The sequence below is a fragment of the Geotrypetes seraphini genome, chromosome 18 (assembly GCF_902459505.1).
Source record: "Geotrypetes seraphini chromosome 18, aGeoSer1.1, whole genome shotgun sequence".
NCBI classification, from domain to species: domain Eukaryota; kingdom Metazoa; phylum Chordata; class Amphibia; order Gymnophiona; family Dermophiidae; genus Geotrypetes; species Geotrypetes seraphini.
This window is the reverse complement of record NC_047101.1, coordinates 19,623,430-19,638,751: the sequence shown is the minus strand read 5'-3', so window position 1 is coordinate 19,638,751 and position 15,322 is coordinate 19,623,430. Positions and strand designations below refer to the sequence as shown.

At 45.9% G+C, this 15,322-nt stretch overlaps 1 protein-coding gene across 4 annotated transcripts in view; it reads right to left on the bottom strand.

Annotated features, from left to right (window-relative positions):
- The window catches only part of FAM114A2 (family with sequence similarity 114 member A2), a 55,278-nt gene that overhangs the window by 32,027 nt on the left and 7,929 nt on the right, over positions 1 to 15,322 (bottom strand). For all 4 annotated transcript variants that reach the window (XM_033927240.1, XM_033927239.1, XM_033927242.1 and 1 more), the window contains exons 3-6: positions 9,355 to 9,457; positions 7,222 to 7,305; positions 3,056 to 3,165; positions 586 to 720 (exon numbers count right to left, since the gene is read on the bottom strand). In XM_033927240.1, the coding sequence (XP_033783131.1) occupies positions 586 to 720; positions 3,056 to 3,165; positions 7,222 to 7,305; positions 9,355 to 9,457 (432 nt within the window). The remainder of the gene's footprint in view (positions 1 to 585; positions 721 to 3,055; positions 3,166 to 7,221; positions 7,306 to 9,354; positions 9,458 to 15,322) is intronic.

Genomic DNA, 15,322 nt, shown 5'->3' with positions numbered 1-15,322 from the left:
GCAGGTAGACATTACAGATATATCACCTAATATACCAAGGATCCTCAGACTGCCACATGGGTATAACTCAGCGCAGCTAGAGTCCTCATCGATCCTGGTAATGATTTATAATCTATGCTTTTTATCTGTGCATTTTATAAATATATTTCTGTATATGACTTAGATTACTACTACTATTTATGATTTCTATAGCACTGAAAGGCATATATAGCGCTGTACATTTTAATATATAAACAGTCCCTGCTCAGAAGAGCTTACAATCTAATTTAGACAGGACATTTCAGGATTGGGGAGATTATATAGGTAGCTTATATTAATGTTAACGCATCTCCCCTCACCGACGCGTTTCATTTATTTCTTCAGGGTCGAGGAAGATACAAGACTGATAGCGTAGCTGTTCTGCTTTACACTCTGCCACCACTCTGATTTATGGCGGCAGTGTAAAGCAGAGCAGCTACGCTATCGGTCAATGTAGTGTCGTAAAGTTTGAACTCTGCTCTGAATTGTAGTGACTCGTCGGCAAATCAATTAATAATATTAGTCAAAACAGCAGATTTTTCTGAGCATAGAATAAAGCTCTTGTACCTGAGATAAGGTAGAATTCCTGTTCATAAGTCCTTTGGTCTTCTTGAATCCAGGGTCTCCTTCAGCAATGACATCCATGGTTTTCTTCCCGATGAACTCCAAAGCATCCAAGCCTCCACTGAGAACGCTCTTGCCCTGGTGTAGTAATAAGCAAAGTATAGAGCCAAAGTTGAATGGTGCTACTGGGTAACTCCAAGTATGTCACCCTTAGGCCAGGGAAACAAGAGATGGCCAGCAGTGCCACTAATCAGCCCTGGCACCACCATCCTCCCCTCCTCCCACAAAACAGGACCTGTAGGCTGGAAATCAAGGGGCGGGAAAGCAAAAGATGGATATTTTTGTATACAAAACAGAAGAAAAATATTTTTCCTCACAGCCCTCAGAAAACAATGAACAGATTGCAGATAATGTACATTTTTGCCAGTGTGTAAGACTTGCTTGACCCCATTTGATCGTGATTGGCGTGTGTTTGTTATCTTTTATGCAGTTTGCTGGAAGGCGTGTTATCCGAAACACAGACCGTGTCGGGTCCCTTGGTTGGCTATAAGGTTGTATATGTTACTGCATTTACTAATAAACAACGCCTGCATCTTGTACATTATCTGCAGTCTGTTCGTTGTTTTCTGGTTGCTGTTGTTTACTGCAGACTACGTTGGATTTTCTTTCTCCCTTTTGTGCATCCTCACAGCCCTGCCAGAAACAACAAAACAGTATTTAAGGGTTAGATTTTCAAAAGCCTCGGCAATTTATACATAGGAAGTGAAACTGACTTTATACATTGAGTGAAACGAACGTGCATATGCCATCAGCGTTGAAAAGAAATGCAAACAGAATGCTGGAATGATTAAAAAGGGGATCATGAACAGATCGGAGAGGGTTGTCATGCCGCTGTACTGGGCCATGGTGCGCCCTCACCTGGAGTACTGCGTCCAGCACTGGTCGCCGTACATGAAGAAGGACATGGTACTACTTGAAAGGGTCCAGAGAAGAGCAACTAAAATGGTAAAGGGGCTGGAGGAGTTGCCATACAGTAAGAGATTAGGGAAACTGGGCCTCTTCTCTCTTGAAAAGAGGAGACTGTGAGGGGGACATGATAGAAACATTCAAGATAATGAAGGGAATAGACTTGGTAGATAAAGACAGGTTGTTCACCCTCTCCAAGGTAGGGAGAACGAGAGGGCACTCTCTAAAGTTAAAAGGGGATAGATTCCTTACAAATGTAAGAAAGTTCTTCTTCACCCAGAGTAGTGGAAAACTGGAATGCTCTTCCGGAGGCTGTTATAGGGGAAAACACCCTCCAGGGTTGGACAGGTTCCTGTTGAACCAAAACGTAAGCAGGTAGGGCTGGTCTCAGGACACTGGTCTTTGACCTGGGGGCCACTGCGGAAGCGGACTGCTGGGCACGATGAACCACTGGTCTGACCCAGCAGCGGCAAATTCTTATGTTCTTATTCCTGGAGTGTGGCGAGGTGAGATCAGGAGGATGCACGCATATACTGAACTTTCAAATATATGTCCATTTTTCCCCATCACGCTATTCAGACCATGGCTACCGCAGATGCTGATGCAGAATGGAACAATTTTGCTTTTGCCATTGGAAATTGGGCCCATGTAGGCTGTGAACTGGGCTTTTAGAGACCTCTCCCTAGGTATCCACGCATCTGTTTTTCTTGTCTGACACACCGATGTTTACACCACTTTATCACTGAATCCCCCTGCAAGGGTCAGAGGCCTTCACCCCCTCCCCCCCCCATTATCAGTTAATAACTGAAGAACATATAATCTGATTGGTTATCCTGGACAGCCTCTGCCCTGTTTGGGCTGAGCAATGCAAGAGTATAATTATAGCTATGCATTGGAATTGAGGCTTCTTTTTTAGAAGCTTTAATACTTTTCTTTGTCTTTTTGCTCTATTATTCTATCTCTGTGCACTGTAAGGCTGTAGCAGGAAGTCCCTGCCCCCTAGATCCTTCATGCCCCCTACCTGTGCAAGGGAGGCAACAGACTGCCGTGAATATCTTCTACTTTTAGCCAGAAGCAGTGTGCACTTTGGCATCACATTTAAGGTATCTGTCATCTGGTCAATAGTCAAAATAATTTAACTGGCCAGAAATGGCTGCTGGTTGGTTAAAAACGCTTGATAGGGAAATTAAATTTGAAAGAATGATTTAAATTTGTATGAAATATTATTGTGATTCTTATTGTATTGAATGTATTTTTGTATTATCCTATTGTACTGATTATTTGATTCTTTCAATAAAAATTGTTATATATAAGATAAAAAAAACAAAAGCGCTTGATCCGGGCTATCCACTAATTTTCAGCAGCACTTAACTGCTTATCGCAACGGAAAAGTGGTGCCTAAGTGAAAGCCGGCTATTTGGGGGTGTCTTCGGGACGGAGTTAGGACCTGGCTTGGGAACCACTGCTCTAGCTTATGAACAAACACGAAAAAGTTTCATCCACCTACTGTGTTTTGGACAGCTGTTGTGATTGAAGAGAACACGCCAAAGGCTCCGCTGATGGGTGAAGAGCTTTCGTTCTCTTTGGCTGCATCACTGGTCTCTGCCTCTGGATTTCCTGTAATGAAAGGGGGGAAAAAACCCAGGATTTTACTAATCAAATTGTAAATCAGGAGACTAAGAACAGGAACATACATATTCTACTGATAATTCACTAGAGTAAGCATGTCATTTATTTTATGGTGATTTTAACAATTCAGATCTAAAAACATAGAAAAATGATGGCAAATAAAGACCATATGGCCTATCTAGTCTGCCTAGCCATACCATCTACTATCCTTTTCTCTCCCTTAGAGATCCAATGAACTTCTAATCTAATCTAATATTTGTGTGTCGCACGCATCTAATCAGGCTCTAGGCGACTTGAGGGAAGGGTAGGGTGGGGGGACAGGAAACCTAAGACTTAGGCAAAATAAGTAAAGGTCAGATGCTTATGATGATCTTAGATTAGCTGTCGAAGAGTGAAGTTTTCAGTTTCTTTTGAAATAGGGTGTGATTGGTTTCCATTCTTATAGTCTCTGTGAAATCATTCCAGATTTTAACTCCGAGCTTTCTTGGATTCAGAAACACTTTTCACCTCCACCACCTCTACTGGGAGGCCGCTCCACGCATTTACCACCCTTTCCGTGAAAAAGTATTTCATGTAATACTAGGAAGTATGCGTATTATATTCAGTTGACGGAGGTTTTAGCTAATTTAGATTGTTTGTATGCATAGTTAGGAAGTGGAGAGCATTTTATAATGTTTAAGAATAATTTCAAAAAAATAATATATTTTTCAGTCACTTAGGGTTTTTAAATTGCACCTATATGCCCCAATGGCAAACAGACCTGCTGGACAAATGGGAAATCTAAAAATTTCTTAAGCCCACTACATGCAACAACAAATAGGAAAAATAGAAAAACTTATAATAATTCAACGGTACAATGGATATAAAAGTTCTCATGGTAAGTTTTTAGTAAATTGTTTTAACTATTAAGTCTGCACATATATTCTAGCACCCGTTAATCTAACGGGCTTAAACACTAGTTATTATATATTTATATTTATTTCTGTTCATGTGAGGATCCCTGATGAAAGCTAGGTTGCTGAAATACAACCAGTGTTGGATCCATCTTCTGGAATAAAGTATTTGGCTGCACCAGTTCTGGTTCATCCTTGTTGTTCATAACTTTGGAAATAAATATCTACATCCATAAATGAGTCAAAAACAGAATTAGTGCGGAATGTAAAGAAAAAGAGATGAACACATATAGTAAGTACTCATGCAGGAAACGCCACATATGTGCAGACAAATATGTCATACGAGTGCCCTTTTTGAATTGTGGCACAGTGGATAGAACTACGGCCTCAGCACCCTGCGGTTGTGGGTTCAAATCCCATGCTGCTCCTTGTGACCCTGGGCAAGTCACGTAATCCCCCCATTGCCCCAGGTACATTAGATAGAATGTGAGCCTGCCAGGACAGAGAGGGAAAACTGCTTGAGTACGTGAATGCAAACCACTTAGGCCATAAGTGGTATAGAAATACTAAAACAAATAAATAAAATGTATGGGATTAAACGTCCCTGCAATTTATGATATATTGGGTAAACTAAAGAGGAAGATGAAGATTTGCTCAGTGGAACATTTAAATAATTTACGTTTGGTCAGGGACGAAGCACCACTGGTACAACATTGGCGGAAGATGGGACATCAGGTTTTTGATTTAAAGTTTGCGATTTTAAGAACATAAGAAGTGCCTCTGCTGGGTCAGACCAGAGGTCCATCGTGCCCAGCAGTCCGCTCGTGCGGCGGCCCATCAGGCCTAGGACCTGTGTAGTAGTCCTCTATCTGTACCCCTCTATCCTTTCAATCTTTTTTTTTTTCCCTACCTTATCTATATCCTTCTAACTGTACCCTTCTTCATCCTATATCTTCCCTATCTATATCCTTCAATAACTTCTTCTTTCAAGAATTTATCCAATTTCTCTTCAAAACCCTGTAAAGTACTCTGTCCTATCACACCCTCCAGAAGCGCATTCCAGGTATCCACCACCCTCTGAGTGAAGAAGTACTTCCTGGCATTGGTTCTAAACCTGTCCCCTTTTAGTTTCTCTGAGTGCTCTCTTGTCCTTGTAGTTCCCCATAGGCTGAAGAATCTGTCCCGCTCCACATTCTCAACGCCCTTCATGATCTTATATGTCTCTATCATATTGTTGCGGTTTTACTCGGAAAAGAGCAGCGATTAATTTACCAGTGGGGGTACTGTGTATCCAGGGGTTTTAAATAAAATAACCAAGTGGAATCCAATTTGGATTTGGGTATCCAATGATATTAGAGGATGTTATAGAAGCAGAGCACACGTGCTCATTGATCCGTGCTATAAGGCTGATGCAGCTTGGCTGTCAAATGGGTGAAGCTCGCTTATATGCAGATCCTTTCTCAGAGGGCTGTACATGATTGCTATGATGATTTCAAAGTATGTGAATTTGTTTATTTGATATATTGTTGATGTAACTATGGCAAATTTAACCTCTAAACTCCGTTTTACTGACCTGCATTGAACGAAGGACATAAATTAAAGAACCAAGGCCGGTATTGGACAAACCTGCATTGAACAAAGGATGTAAATTAAAGAACTAAGGCCGGTATTGGACAAACCTGCACGGTCTGTGTCCTATATAGTTTCAAGTTTATTAGATGGCTTGATTAACCGCTTTAGACAAAGTTTCTAAGCGGTGAACATTTAAAAAGCTACATAGCTTAGGTAACAAAACAGTCCATACAATTAATAAATAAACTTATTATACTAAAAATTAACATTGTTTAACAAAAGGAAAGGAGGGATGAAATACAATTTGTAAAGTAAAGAGGAGACATCAAAGGGAAATACAAAAGGGTAATAAGACATTTAGGGGAATAAAATAAGCAAAGCAATAAAATAAAAGATTAACTTGCAAATGCATCTCTAAAAAGGAAAGTTTTTAATTCGTTTTTAAATTTTACAAACTCTTTCTCCTCCCGTAAAAACATAGGGAGGGCGTTCCATGTTTGCGGTGCCGTACAGGAGAAGATAAATTGTCTCCTTGTATTGATAATTTTTAGAGAAGGAATAGATAAAAGATTTTGTTCGCTAGATCTCAAGGTTCTCTTTGCAGAATAAGGGATAAGTAATCTAAATAAAATGCTGGGGTCTTATTATATAAAGTTTTAAAAATAATTGTACATAATTTATGGTGATTCGGTGTAGGATGAGCTGGGGTGGGCATCAATGGGAACTCCACTAACATGGAATATGAGGATGTTACTGGCCAGACTTTATGGTAGATATCCTGCAAACAACAGGATGATTGAATAGGCTGAAGTGAGCTTGGATGGCAACTTCAGCATTTGGAACCTAGGACAATACCATGTGGACTTTAGTCTATGGCCCAGAAATATCAAAGAGACACGTTAATCAAATCATGTACAGTGGAACCTTGGTTTACCAGCCTAATTTGTTCCAGAAGCATGCTCGTAAACCAAAATACTCGTACATCAAAGCGAATTTCCCCATAGGAAATAATGGAAACTCACTTTGATACGTTCCTACCTATTCCCCCCCCCCCCCCGCGTGAACCGGCACCCCCCGCCCGACCAACTTTAACTCACCCTCCTGTCTGGCACCGGTACGCAGCCCACAGGACGTGCAGGTGTCGCTTGAAGATCTTCTTCCTGCCTCTGCCGGCTTTGAGCATGCATCTGTGCCAAGAGGGAGAATTAGAAGGGCTTGAGCATGCGCAGATGCATGCTCAAAGCCGGCAGAGGCAGGAAGAAGATCTTCAAGCAGCACCTGCACGTCCTGTGGGCTGCATGCCGGTGCTAGATGGGGGGGTGAGTTCAAGTTGGTCGGGCAGGGGGTGCCGATTCGAGGGAGGGGGGAGCGATGCCGGTTCTCGGGGTGGGTGCTCGCAAATCGAGCGCGTCAACACTCGGTTTGCGAGACAAGAATGTTTTGCTCGTCTTGCAAAACACTCGCAAACCGGGTTACTTGCAAACCGAGGTTTGACTGTATTTTTTAAATGAGTATCACTAATGGGCAGACTGGATGGACTGTTCAGGTCTTTATCTGCTGTCATTTACTATGCACTCACCTTGTCTATCTACGGTAAGCTCGCTGGGGCTTGGGATGCCCAGGGATGTCTCAGCTTTTTCGATGGCAGTAGAAATCCCTTGTCCTAATGAAGGAACACAAGATGTCACTGAACTGCACAGTCCCATCCACTGTGAGGGTGATGTCAGAAACATGAGAGCATGGCATGCAGTTTTAGGGCACAGCCAGGAGAGAATAGGAATTTATTTTTCAATTTAATCCGATTGCAACTTGGAAAATCATACAGCAGATGCCAAGAACAATTAATAAAAAGAAAGAAGATAATGCTCATGTTTTCTAGTGTACCCCCAGCTGTTGGGTTTCCAAAGCCATTTGCCAAACACTAGCACTCAGTCAGCAAAGCATCTGTATTTTATTGAACTCCAGAGATTAGCCTTAGGCAGCCTGAAACTTTAAACTTTCAAGGTGAACTCCATACATTTAGCGCCTTTTAAGGTGTATTTAATGCTACATTAACTTTAACCCACTTGTGCGTTAGTTTTAGTCTACATTAACGCGGACTAAGGCAGTGGCCTCCAACCTTGTTCATGCAAAGGGCCACAGTGTGACTATGAGAAAGCTCCAAGGGCCAACGAAAGTTTTCAGCTTACACATGCTACTCGTTTTGTAAACCGCCTTGACCTGTTTGTTCAGAATGGATACTAAACATTAATACTAATACTGTGCCCGACGCCTTCTAACATGCCATTGCTAAACCACTCCTCAAAAAGCTCTCGCTAAACCCTACATGCCCTTCCAAATTTTGTCCTGTCTCCTTTCTCCCCTTCTTATCTTTCGCACTATAGAAATGATTAGTAGTAATACCGCTTTTCCCCCGAAAATAAGCCTTAGCATCATTTTCGGGGTAGGTCTTAATATAAGCCCTACCCCCAAAATAAGCCCCTCTCCATTTCCCTACCTTCTCACAGTTGGGATTTTGAACATCTTATCAGGAAGAATTACTGCTGCCTGATCCATGTAAACTGGTGCCAGCCAACATTAATGGTCCTTTGTCATCAGGAAGGGAAAAATCTGCTTTTGTCTCAGGGGTAAGGGAAAGCAATACGGCTGATCGCACAGAATAAGCTGCCATAATGGGACAGACCAGACATCCATCAAGCCCGGTATCCTGTTTCAAACAGTGGCAAGATCCCAAAAGAGGGTTTTGTAATAGCCACAAAACAAGCGGGTTTAATGTCAGTACAATAGCATTTATGCGGAGGAACAGACTAAAGGTTTGAGCAATGGACTGAGAACCAAGGAACCTGGGTGTGCTGCAGCTCCTGGTGACCCTTACCCTCCCTTGCCAAAAACTTAAGATTGTGAACCCACCAGGAACAGAGAAAGTACCTCTACATACAGTATGTGATCGCTCTGGGAAAAGATGACTAAAGTAGTGGATCTAAAATACTAAGACATAGCCAATATTTCATGTTATTGGTCCATAAGCAGTCTGCAACAGTTACATGTTTGAACTTCTGTAACTTTTTTTTTTTTTAACGTAAAAGGATGAGGCTTGGACTGCTGCATTACAAATTGTTTGTGCCACAAAATTAATTAAAACCTAATTATTATTTTTTTTTTGTTTCTGTTGACTTTAGTTACCTTTTCCCAGAGATAGTCACATATGTAAACCACTTTGATTGTACCAAAAAAGGTGGTATACCAAAAACATTACCTTACTCCCTAATTATTTATTTTGCAGGTGATGGCAGTCATATTAAAACAAGCTGTTGCCACATATTAAATGGATGGAATTATAGACAGCTCGATAAATTTCTTCCTTAGTACTTTGCTGGATGTCATTATGTTTTAAACCCTCCCCTTTGAAAGTTTATTTCTGTAATGCTTACAAGTTTTAAAAAAGATGATGCAGTATCAATTTAGTATTAATTTAGGTCTCAAAGTCCTTCTCTAAATACTTATTATATAGTGCATTTCATCATGGACTTGTTTACCAGAATTTTCTGCTGCTCAAAAGGTTTCTAGAAAATTAAACAAACATAGCACAGATTCGCTCAAATTCAATCAAGCAAAACAGGCTCTGGAGCCTACAATCTACAAAATTCTGTACATTGAGAGACACAAGCAACTTATTAAGATAAACCGATTCACCCAAGAGGTCAAATCTTACCTACAGTTGCCACTGTGGCACTGGCAGTGGACATTAAGGACTTGCCCCAGCTTCCCAAGTACCCCCATCCTGTTGGAGATATAGCGGAGGGATCCGAGTCCTTCTAAAGAAAGGACAGAATCAACAAGCCTAATAAATTCAGGAAAGATCACAAAGTTAGGCACCAAACGTTTGGGCACTAACCCCCAGATCCTATATGTTGCCCAATGTAAAGGTTCGGTAATTTAGGCATGGATCACAGAGTCACACATAAACTAATTAGGCAGTAACAATCAAGATTCTATAAAAGACGCCAAAAGGTAGCTGCCTAGGTCGGCACACCTAGCTAATTTTTTAAACGTAGTTTATGTTGGCACATTCATCTCACACCGGTTTATAGAATTGGGGGGCAAGTGCCTTTACTTCTAGTTGGGTGTAGAGAAAGCACAGTTACTTACCGTAACAGGTGTTATCCAGGGACAGCAGGCAGATATTCTTTACGCATGGGTGACGTCACCGACGGAGCCCACGGTACGGACCTTTTTACTAGAAAGTTCTAGTTGGCCGCACCGCGCGTGCGCGAGTGCCTTCCCGCCCGACGGAGGAGTGCGTGGTCCCCAGTTAGTATAAGCCAGCTAAGAAGCCAACCCGGGGAGGAGGGTAGGACGTAAGAATATCTGCCTGCTGTCCCTGGATAACACCTGTTACGGTAAGTAACTGTGCTTTATCCCAGGACAAGCAGGCAGCATATTCTTTACGCATGGGTGACCTCCAAGCTAACAAAGAGGGAGGAGGGATGGTTGGCCACTATGAAAATAGATTCTGAAGTACAGATTGGCCGAAGTGCCCATCCCGTCTGGAGAAAGCATCCAGACAGTAGTGAGTAGTGAATGTGTGAACTGAGGACCAGGTGGCCGCCTTGCAGATTTCCTCAATGGGTGTGGAACGGAGGAAAGCAACAGAAGCGGCCATAGCTCTTACCCTGTGGGCCGTGACAGCACCGTCTAGTGACAGACCGGCCCGAGCGTAACAGAACGCGATGCAAGCTGCAAGCCAGTTGGATAGCGTTCGTTTAGAGACCGGTCGACCCAAACGATTCGGGTCGAAGGTCAGGAAGAGCTGAGGGGACAAGCGGTGAGCCCTTGTACGATCGAGATAGTAAGCCAGGGCACGCTTGCAGTCAAGACTGTGCAATGCCTGTTCTCCGGGATGTGAATGAGGCTTCGGGAAGAACACAGGCAAAACAATGGACTGGTTGAGGTGAAAGGCTGAGACCACCTTTGGAAGGAACTTTGGATGGGTGCGCAGAACCACCTTGTCATGGTGAAAAATAGTGAACGGTGGATCGGCAACCAGTGCATGAAGCTCACTAACCCTCCTGGCAGAGGTGATGGCAATGAGGAAAAGAACCTTCCATGTCAGAAATTTGAGCGAAGTTGTGGCAAGTGGCTCAAAGGGAGGTTTCATGAGGGCAGACAAAACCACATTCAGGTCCCAGACGACCGGAGGAGGCTTCAGAGGTGGTTTGATGTTGAAGAGGCCCCTCATGAATCGGGAAACCAGAGGGTGAGCCGTGAGAGGTTTTCCTAGGACAGGCTCATGGAATGCCGTGATGGCACTGAGATGGACTCTGATTGAGGTAGACTTGAGGCCTGCGTTGGACAGGGAGAGTAAGTAGTCCAGAACAGTTTCCACCGCTAAGGAGGTGGGATTGTGATGATGACGGAGGCACCAAGAGGAGAACCTGGTCCACTTCTGATGGTAACATTGGAGGGTGGCCGGTTTCCTGGAGGCGTCCAAAATGAGACGGACAGGCTGAGACAGATTTCCTGAAGAGGTCAGCCCGAGAGAAACCAAGCTGTCAGGTGGAGGGAAGACAGATTGGGATGTAGTAGAGACCGATGTTGCTGTGTAAGTAGAGTAGGAAACACAGGTAGAGGAATGGGCTCCCTGGAGCTGAGTTGAAGTAGAAGGGAGAACCAGTGTTGACGAGGCCACCGGGGAGCTATGAGGATCATGGTGGCTCCGTCCCTGCGGAGTTTGGATAAAGTCCGCAACATCAGAGGTAGAGGAGGAAAGGCATAGAGGAACCGATCCGTCCAGTCGAGAAGGAATGCATCCGGGGCCAGACGATGAGGAGAGAAGAGTCTGGAGCAGAACTGGGGCAGCTGATGGTTGTGAGGAGCTGCGAATAGGTCCATCTGCGGAGTGCCCCAGCGAGCAAAGATGGAGTGGAGCGTGGGAGGATCCAAAGTCCACTCGTGAGGTTGAAGGATGCGGCTGAGATTGTCGGCCAGGGAGTTCTGTTCGCCCTGGATGTAGACAGCCTTGAGGAAGAGACTGCGGGCCGTGGCCCAGGTCCAAATGCGAAGGGCTTCCTGACAAAGGAGGCGAGATCCGGTGCCGCCCTGTTTGTTGATGTAGTACATGGCGACTTGGTTGTCCGTGCACAGAAGCAGAACCTGAGGGCAAAGAAGGTGCTGGAAGGCCTTGAGAGCATAGAACATGGCTCGTAGTTCCAGGAAATTGATGTGATGGAGACGCTCCTGCGGGGTCCAAAGACCTTGGGTGCGTAGGTCTCCCAGGTGAGCTCCCCATGCATAAGGGGAGGCATCCGTGGTGATGATCATGGAATGCGGGGGCAGATGAAAAAGAAGGCCCCTGGAAAGATTTGAGGAGTCCAACCACCATTGTAGAGATCGCTGAAGAGACGATGTCACAGAGATGGGATGAGAAAGAAGATTCGAGGTCTGTGACCACTGGTTGGCCAGAGTCCATTGAGGTGTTCTGAGGTGGAGTCGTGCCAGGGGAAGCACATGTACCGTCGAGGCCATGTGGCCCAGGAGGACCATCATTTGTCTGGCAGAAATGGAGTGATGAAGGAGCACCTGACGACACAGGCGTAGCAGAGTTCGCTGACGATCGGAGGGGAGAAACGCCCTCATTAGTGTGGTGTCGAGAACCGCTCCGATGAACTGAAGTCGCTGTGTGGGAAGCAGATGCGACTTGGGGTAGTTGATCTCGAACCCCAGAAGATGGAGGAGAGAGATGGTATGATGAGTGGCTTGTAGCACAAGTGGAGACGTAGGTGCTTTCACTAACCAATCGTCCAAGTAGGGAAACACCTGGAGGTTGTGAGACCTGAGGAAGGCCGCCGCCACAATGAGGCATTTGGTGAACACTCTGGGAGATGATGCCAGGCCAAAAGGTAGCACCTTGTACTGATAATGGCGATGGTGCACCTGGAATCGTAGGTAGCGACGTGAGGATGGGTTGATTGGGATGTGAGTATAGGCCTCCTTGAGGTCCAGGGAACATAGCCAGTCGTTCCGAGAGAGATGAGGGTACAGCGTGGCAAGGGAGAGCATTCTGAACTTCTCCTTGACGAGACACTTGTTGAGGTCCCGGAGGTCGAGAATGGGACGTAGGTCTCCTGTCTTTTTTGGAACTAGAAAGTAACGGGAGTAGAATCCCCGGCCCCTTTGTTCCAGAGGTACTTCTTCGATGGCATTGAGTAGAAGGAGGGATTGGACCTCCCTCAGGAGGAGGGGGGTTTGAGTTGAAAGAGAAGCAGACTCTACGGGAGGATTGTCTGGTGGAAGAGTCTGGAAGTTGAGAGAGTAGCCGTGGCGGATGATGTTTAGGACCCACTGGTCCGATGTGATGACCTCCCAACGGCTGATGAAGATGTGGAGCCTGCCTCCGATCGGCTGAGGAAGAGGCAATGAGGGTGGAAGACTGGCTAAGCCCTGGAGAGAGGAGTCAAAAGGGCTGAGATGGTTTGGCAGGAGGAAGAGCCTTGGCCGGTTGATTAGACTGGGCACGAGCCTGGGTGTGCTGGTGTTGGCGGGCCCGCCTAGGTTGCTGTGGAGGTGGATTGAGCGGCCTAGCGGAGAACCTGCGTTGATAGGAGGTTTGTGGCCTGTAAGGACGAGCAGGTGGAGCCTTTTTCTTAGGTTTTATGAGAGTGTCCCATCTGGTCTCATGGGCAGAGAGTTTTTGCGTGGTAGTATCCAGGGACTCTCCGAATAATTCATCACCAAGACATGGGGCGTTGGCTAACCGGTCTTGATGGTTGACGTCCAGATCAGAGACCCTGAGCCAGGCCAGGCGGCGCATGGCCACGGCGATGGCAGATGCACGGGAGGTGAGCTCAAAAGAGTCGTAGATAGAATTTTCTTAGTTGAAGCAGGCTGGAGACGTGCTGTTGGAAAAGTGGAACCTTATGCTCTGGCATGTACTTTTGCATGGCGGAGAGTTGCATTACCAGATGTTTGAGGTAGAATGAAAAATGGAACGAGTAGTTGTTTGCCCTGTTGGCAAGCATGGCATTCTGATAGAGCCGCTTGCCAAACTTGTCCATAGTTTTGCCCTCTCTGCCAGGAGGGGTGGAGGCATAGACACTGGAGCCCTGAGTCTTTTTTAAAGTGGACTCCACCAGGAGAGACTCATGAGGGAGTTGGGGTTTATCAAATCCTGGGATTGGTATAACCCTATAGAGGCTGTCCAATTTACGGGGGGCCCCAGGAACAGTCAGCGGGTTCTCCCAATTTTTATAAAAAGTTTCCCGTAAGATATCATGCACGGGCAACTTTAGGAACTCTTTGGGAGGTTGATCGAAATCTAATGCCTCTAGGAAAGCTTGTGACTTCTTAGAGTCAGATTCCAGAGGCAAAGACAAAGCACCCGACAACTCCCTGAGGAATTTAGAGAAGGAAGATTGTTCAGGTTTAGATGCGGTATCGGGTGCCGAAGGCTCTTCATCCGACGACGATGCATCCTCCTCGGTACCGGTAGGGGATTGTTCCCATAGGTCCGGGTCTCTGACATCGGTATGTGCGTGTCGAGAGACTGGAGTGGAAGGCTCGGCATGGTGAGTTTTAGACAAAGACTTGCCTGAGCGTACCGAGACGTTACCGGGTGATGTAGACCTGTGTCTGTCTCGGTCCCGAGAAGTACGGTGCCGGTCAGAGTCGTGGGGAGACCGGTGCCCTGCCCGGTCCCGAGGAGGATCGGTCGTCGTCAAGGCCATAGCCTCGGCATGGGAATGGAGATGCGGTGCCGAGAGAATGGGCATGGAGGAGTCCATAGGTACCGAGGGAGTGGATACCGGTTGGACGGTATGGGGCTCGGGCCGGTCTGGTACCGAGAGCAGCGGTGCCAAGATAGAGGGTAAGAGCTGCTTAAGTTGCTTGTGGAGTTGTTCCTGCAACTTGTCCTGGAGGATGGCCGCAATGCGGTCATCCAGGGGAGGCACCGGAACCACTTTTTTCTTCTTTGGTTCCATGGGTGCCGCTCTACACTCCGGCGATGAGGGGGCCGATGACGAGGCACTCACCGAAATCGGAGTGGAGCGTTTTTTGGCTCGGCGTGGAGCCGAAAGGACTGGTGTCGTCCCCGAAGTGGGAGGGCGCTCAAGGGTGGAAGGCTTCTTAGCCGGCTTACCTGGCGCCGGGGGCGCCGATGTCGACTCAGGCGGTGTCGAAGTGGTCGGTGTCGATTTCGACGGTGCCGCAGATGAAGAGGTCGAATCCATAGTCGGGCCGGTGCCGAAAAGTAGATTTTGTTGGATTTGACGATTCTTCAAAGTGCGTTTTTTAAGAGTGGCACAGCGGGTGCAGGAATCCGCCCGATGATCCGGTCCCAAGCACTGTAAGCACCAGTTGTGTGGGTCAGTGAGGGAGATCGGGCGTGCACACCGCTGGCACTTCTTAAAACCGGGCTGCGGGGGCATGAATGGGAACACGGCCTCCGCAAAATCAAACCCCGAGGCCTGGATCGTGCTAACAGGCCCCGCCGGGGCAGGAACGAAAAATAAAGCAAAAAGAAAGGAATGTTTTTGTTTTGTTTTTTTGTAATAGAAAGAAAAAAGCACCCGAAGGTGAAAAAATCGAAAAAAGAACGCGAGCGGGAAGGCAAAAGGAGTATTTCAACGACGTTGAAAAACACACGTCTTCTTCGCTCCGCGGAAACGAAGAAACTGGGGACC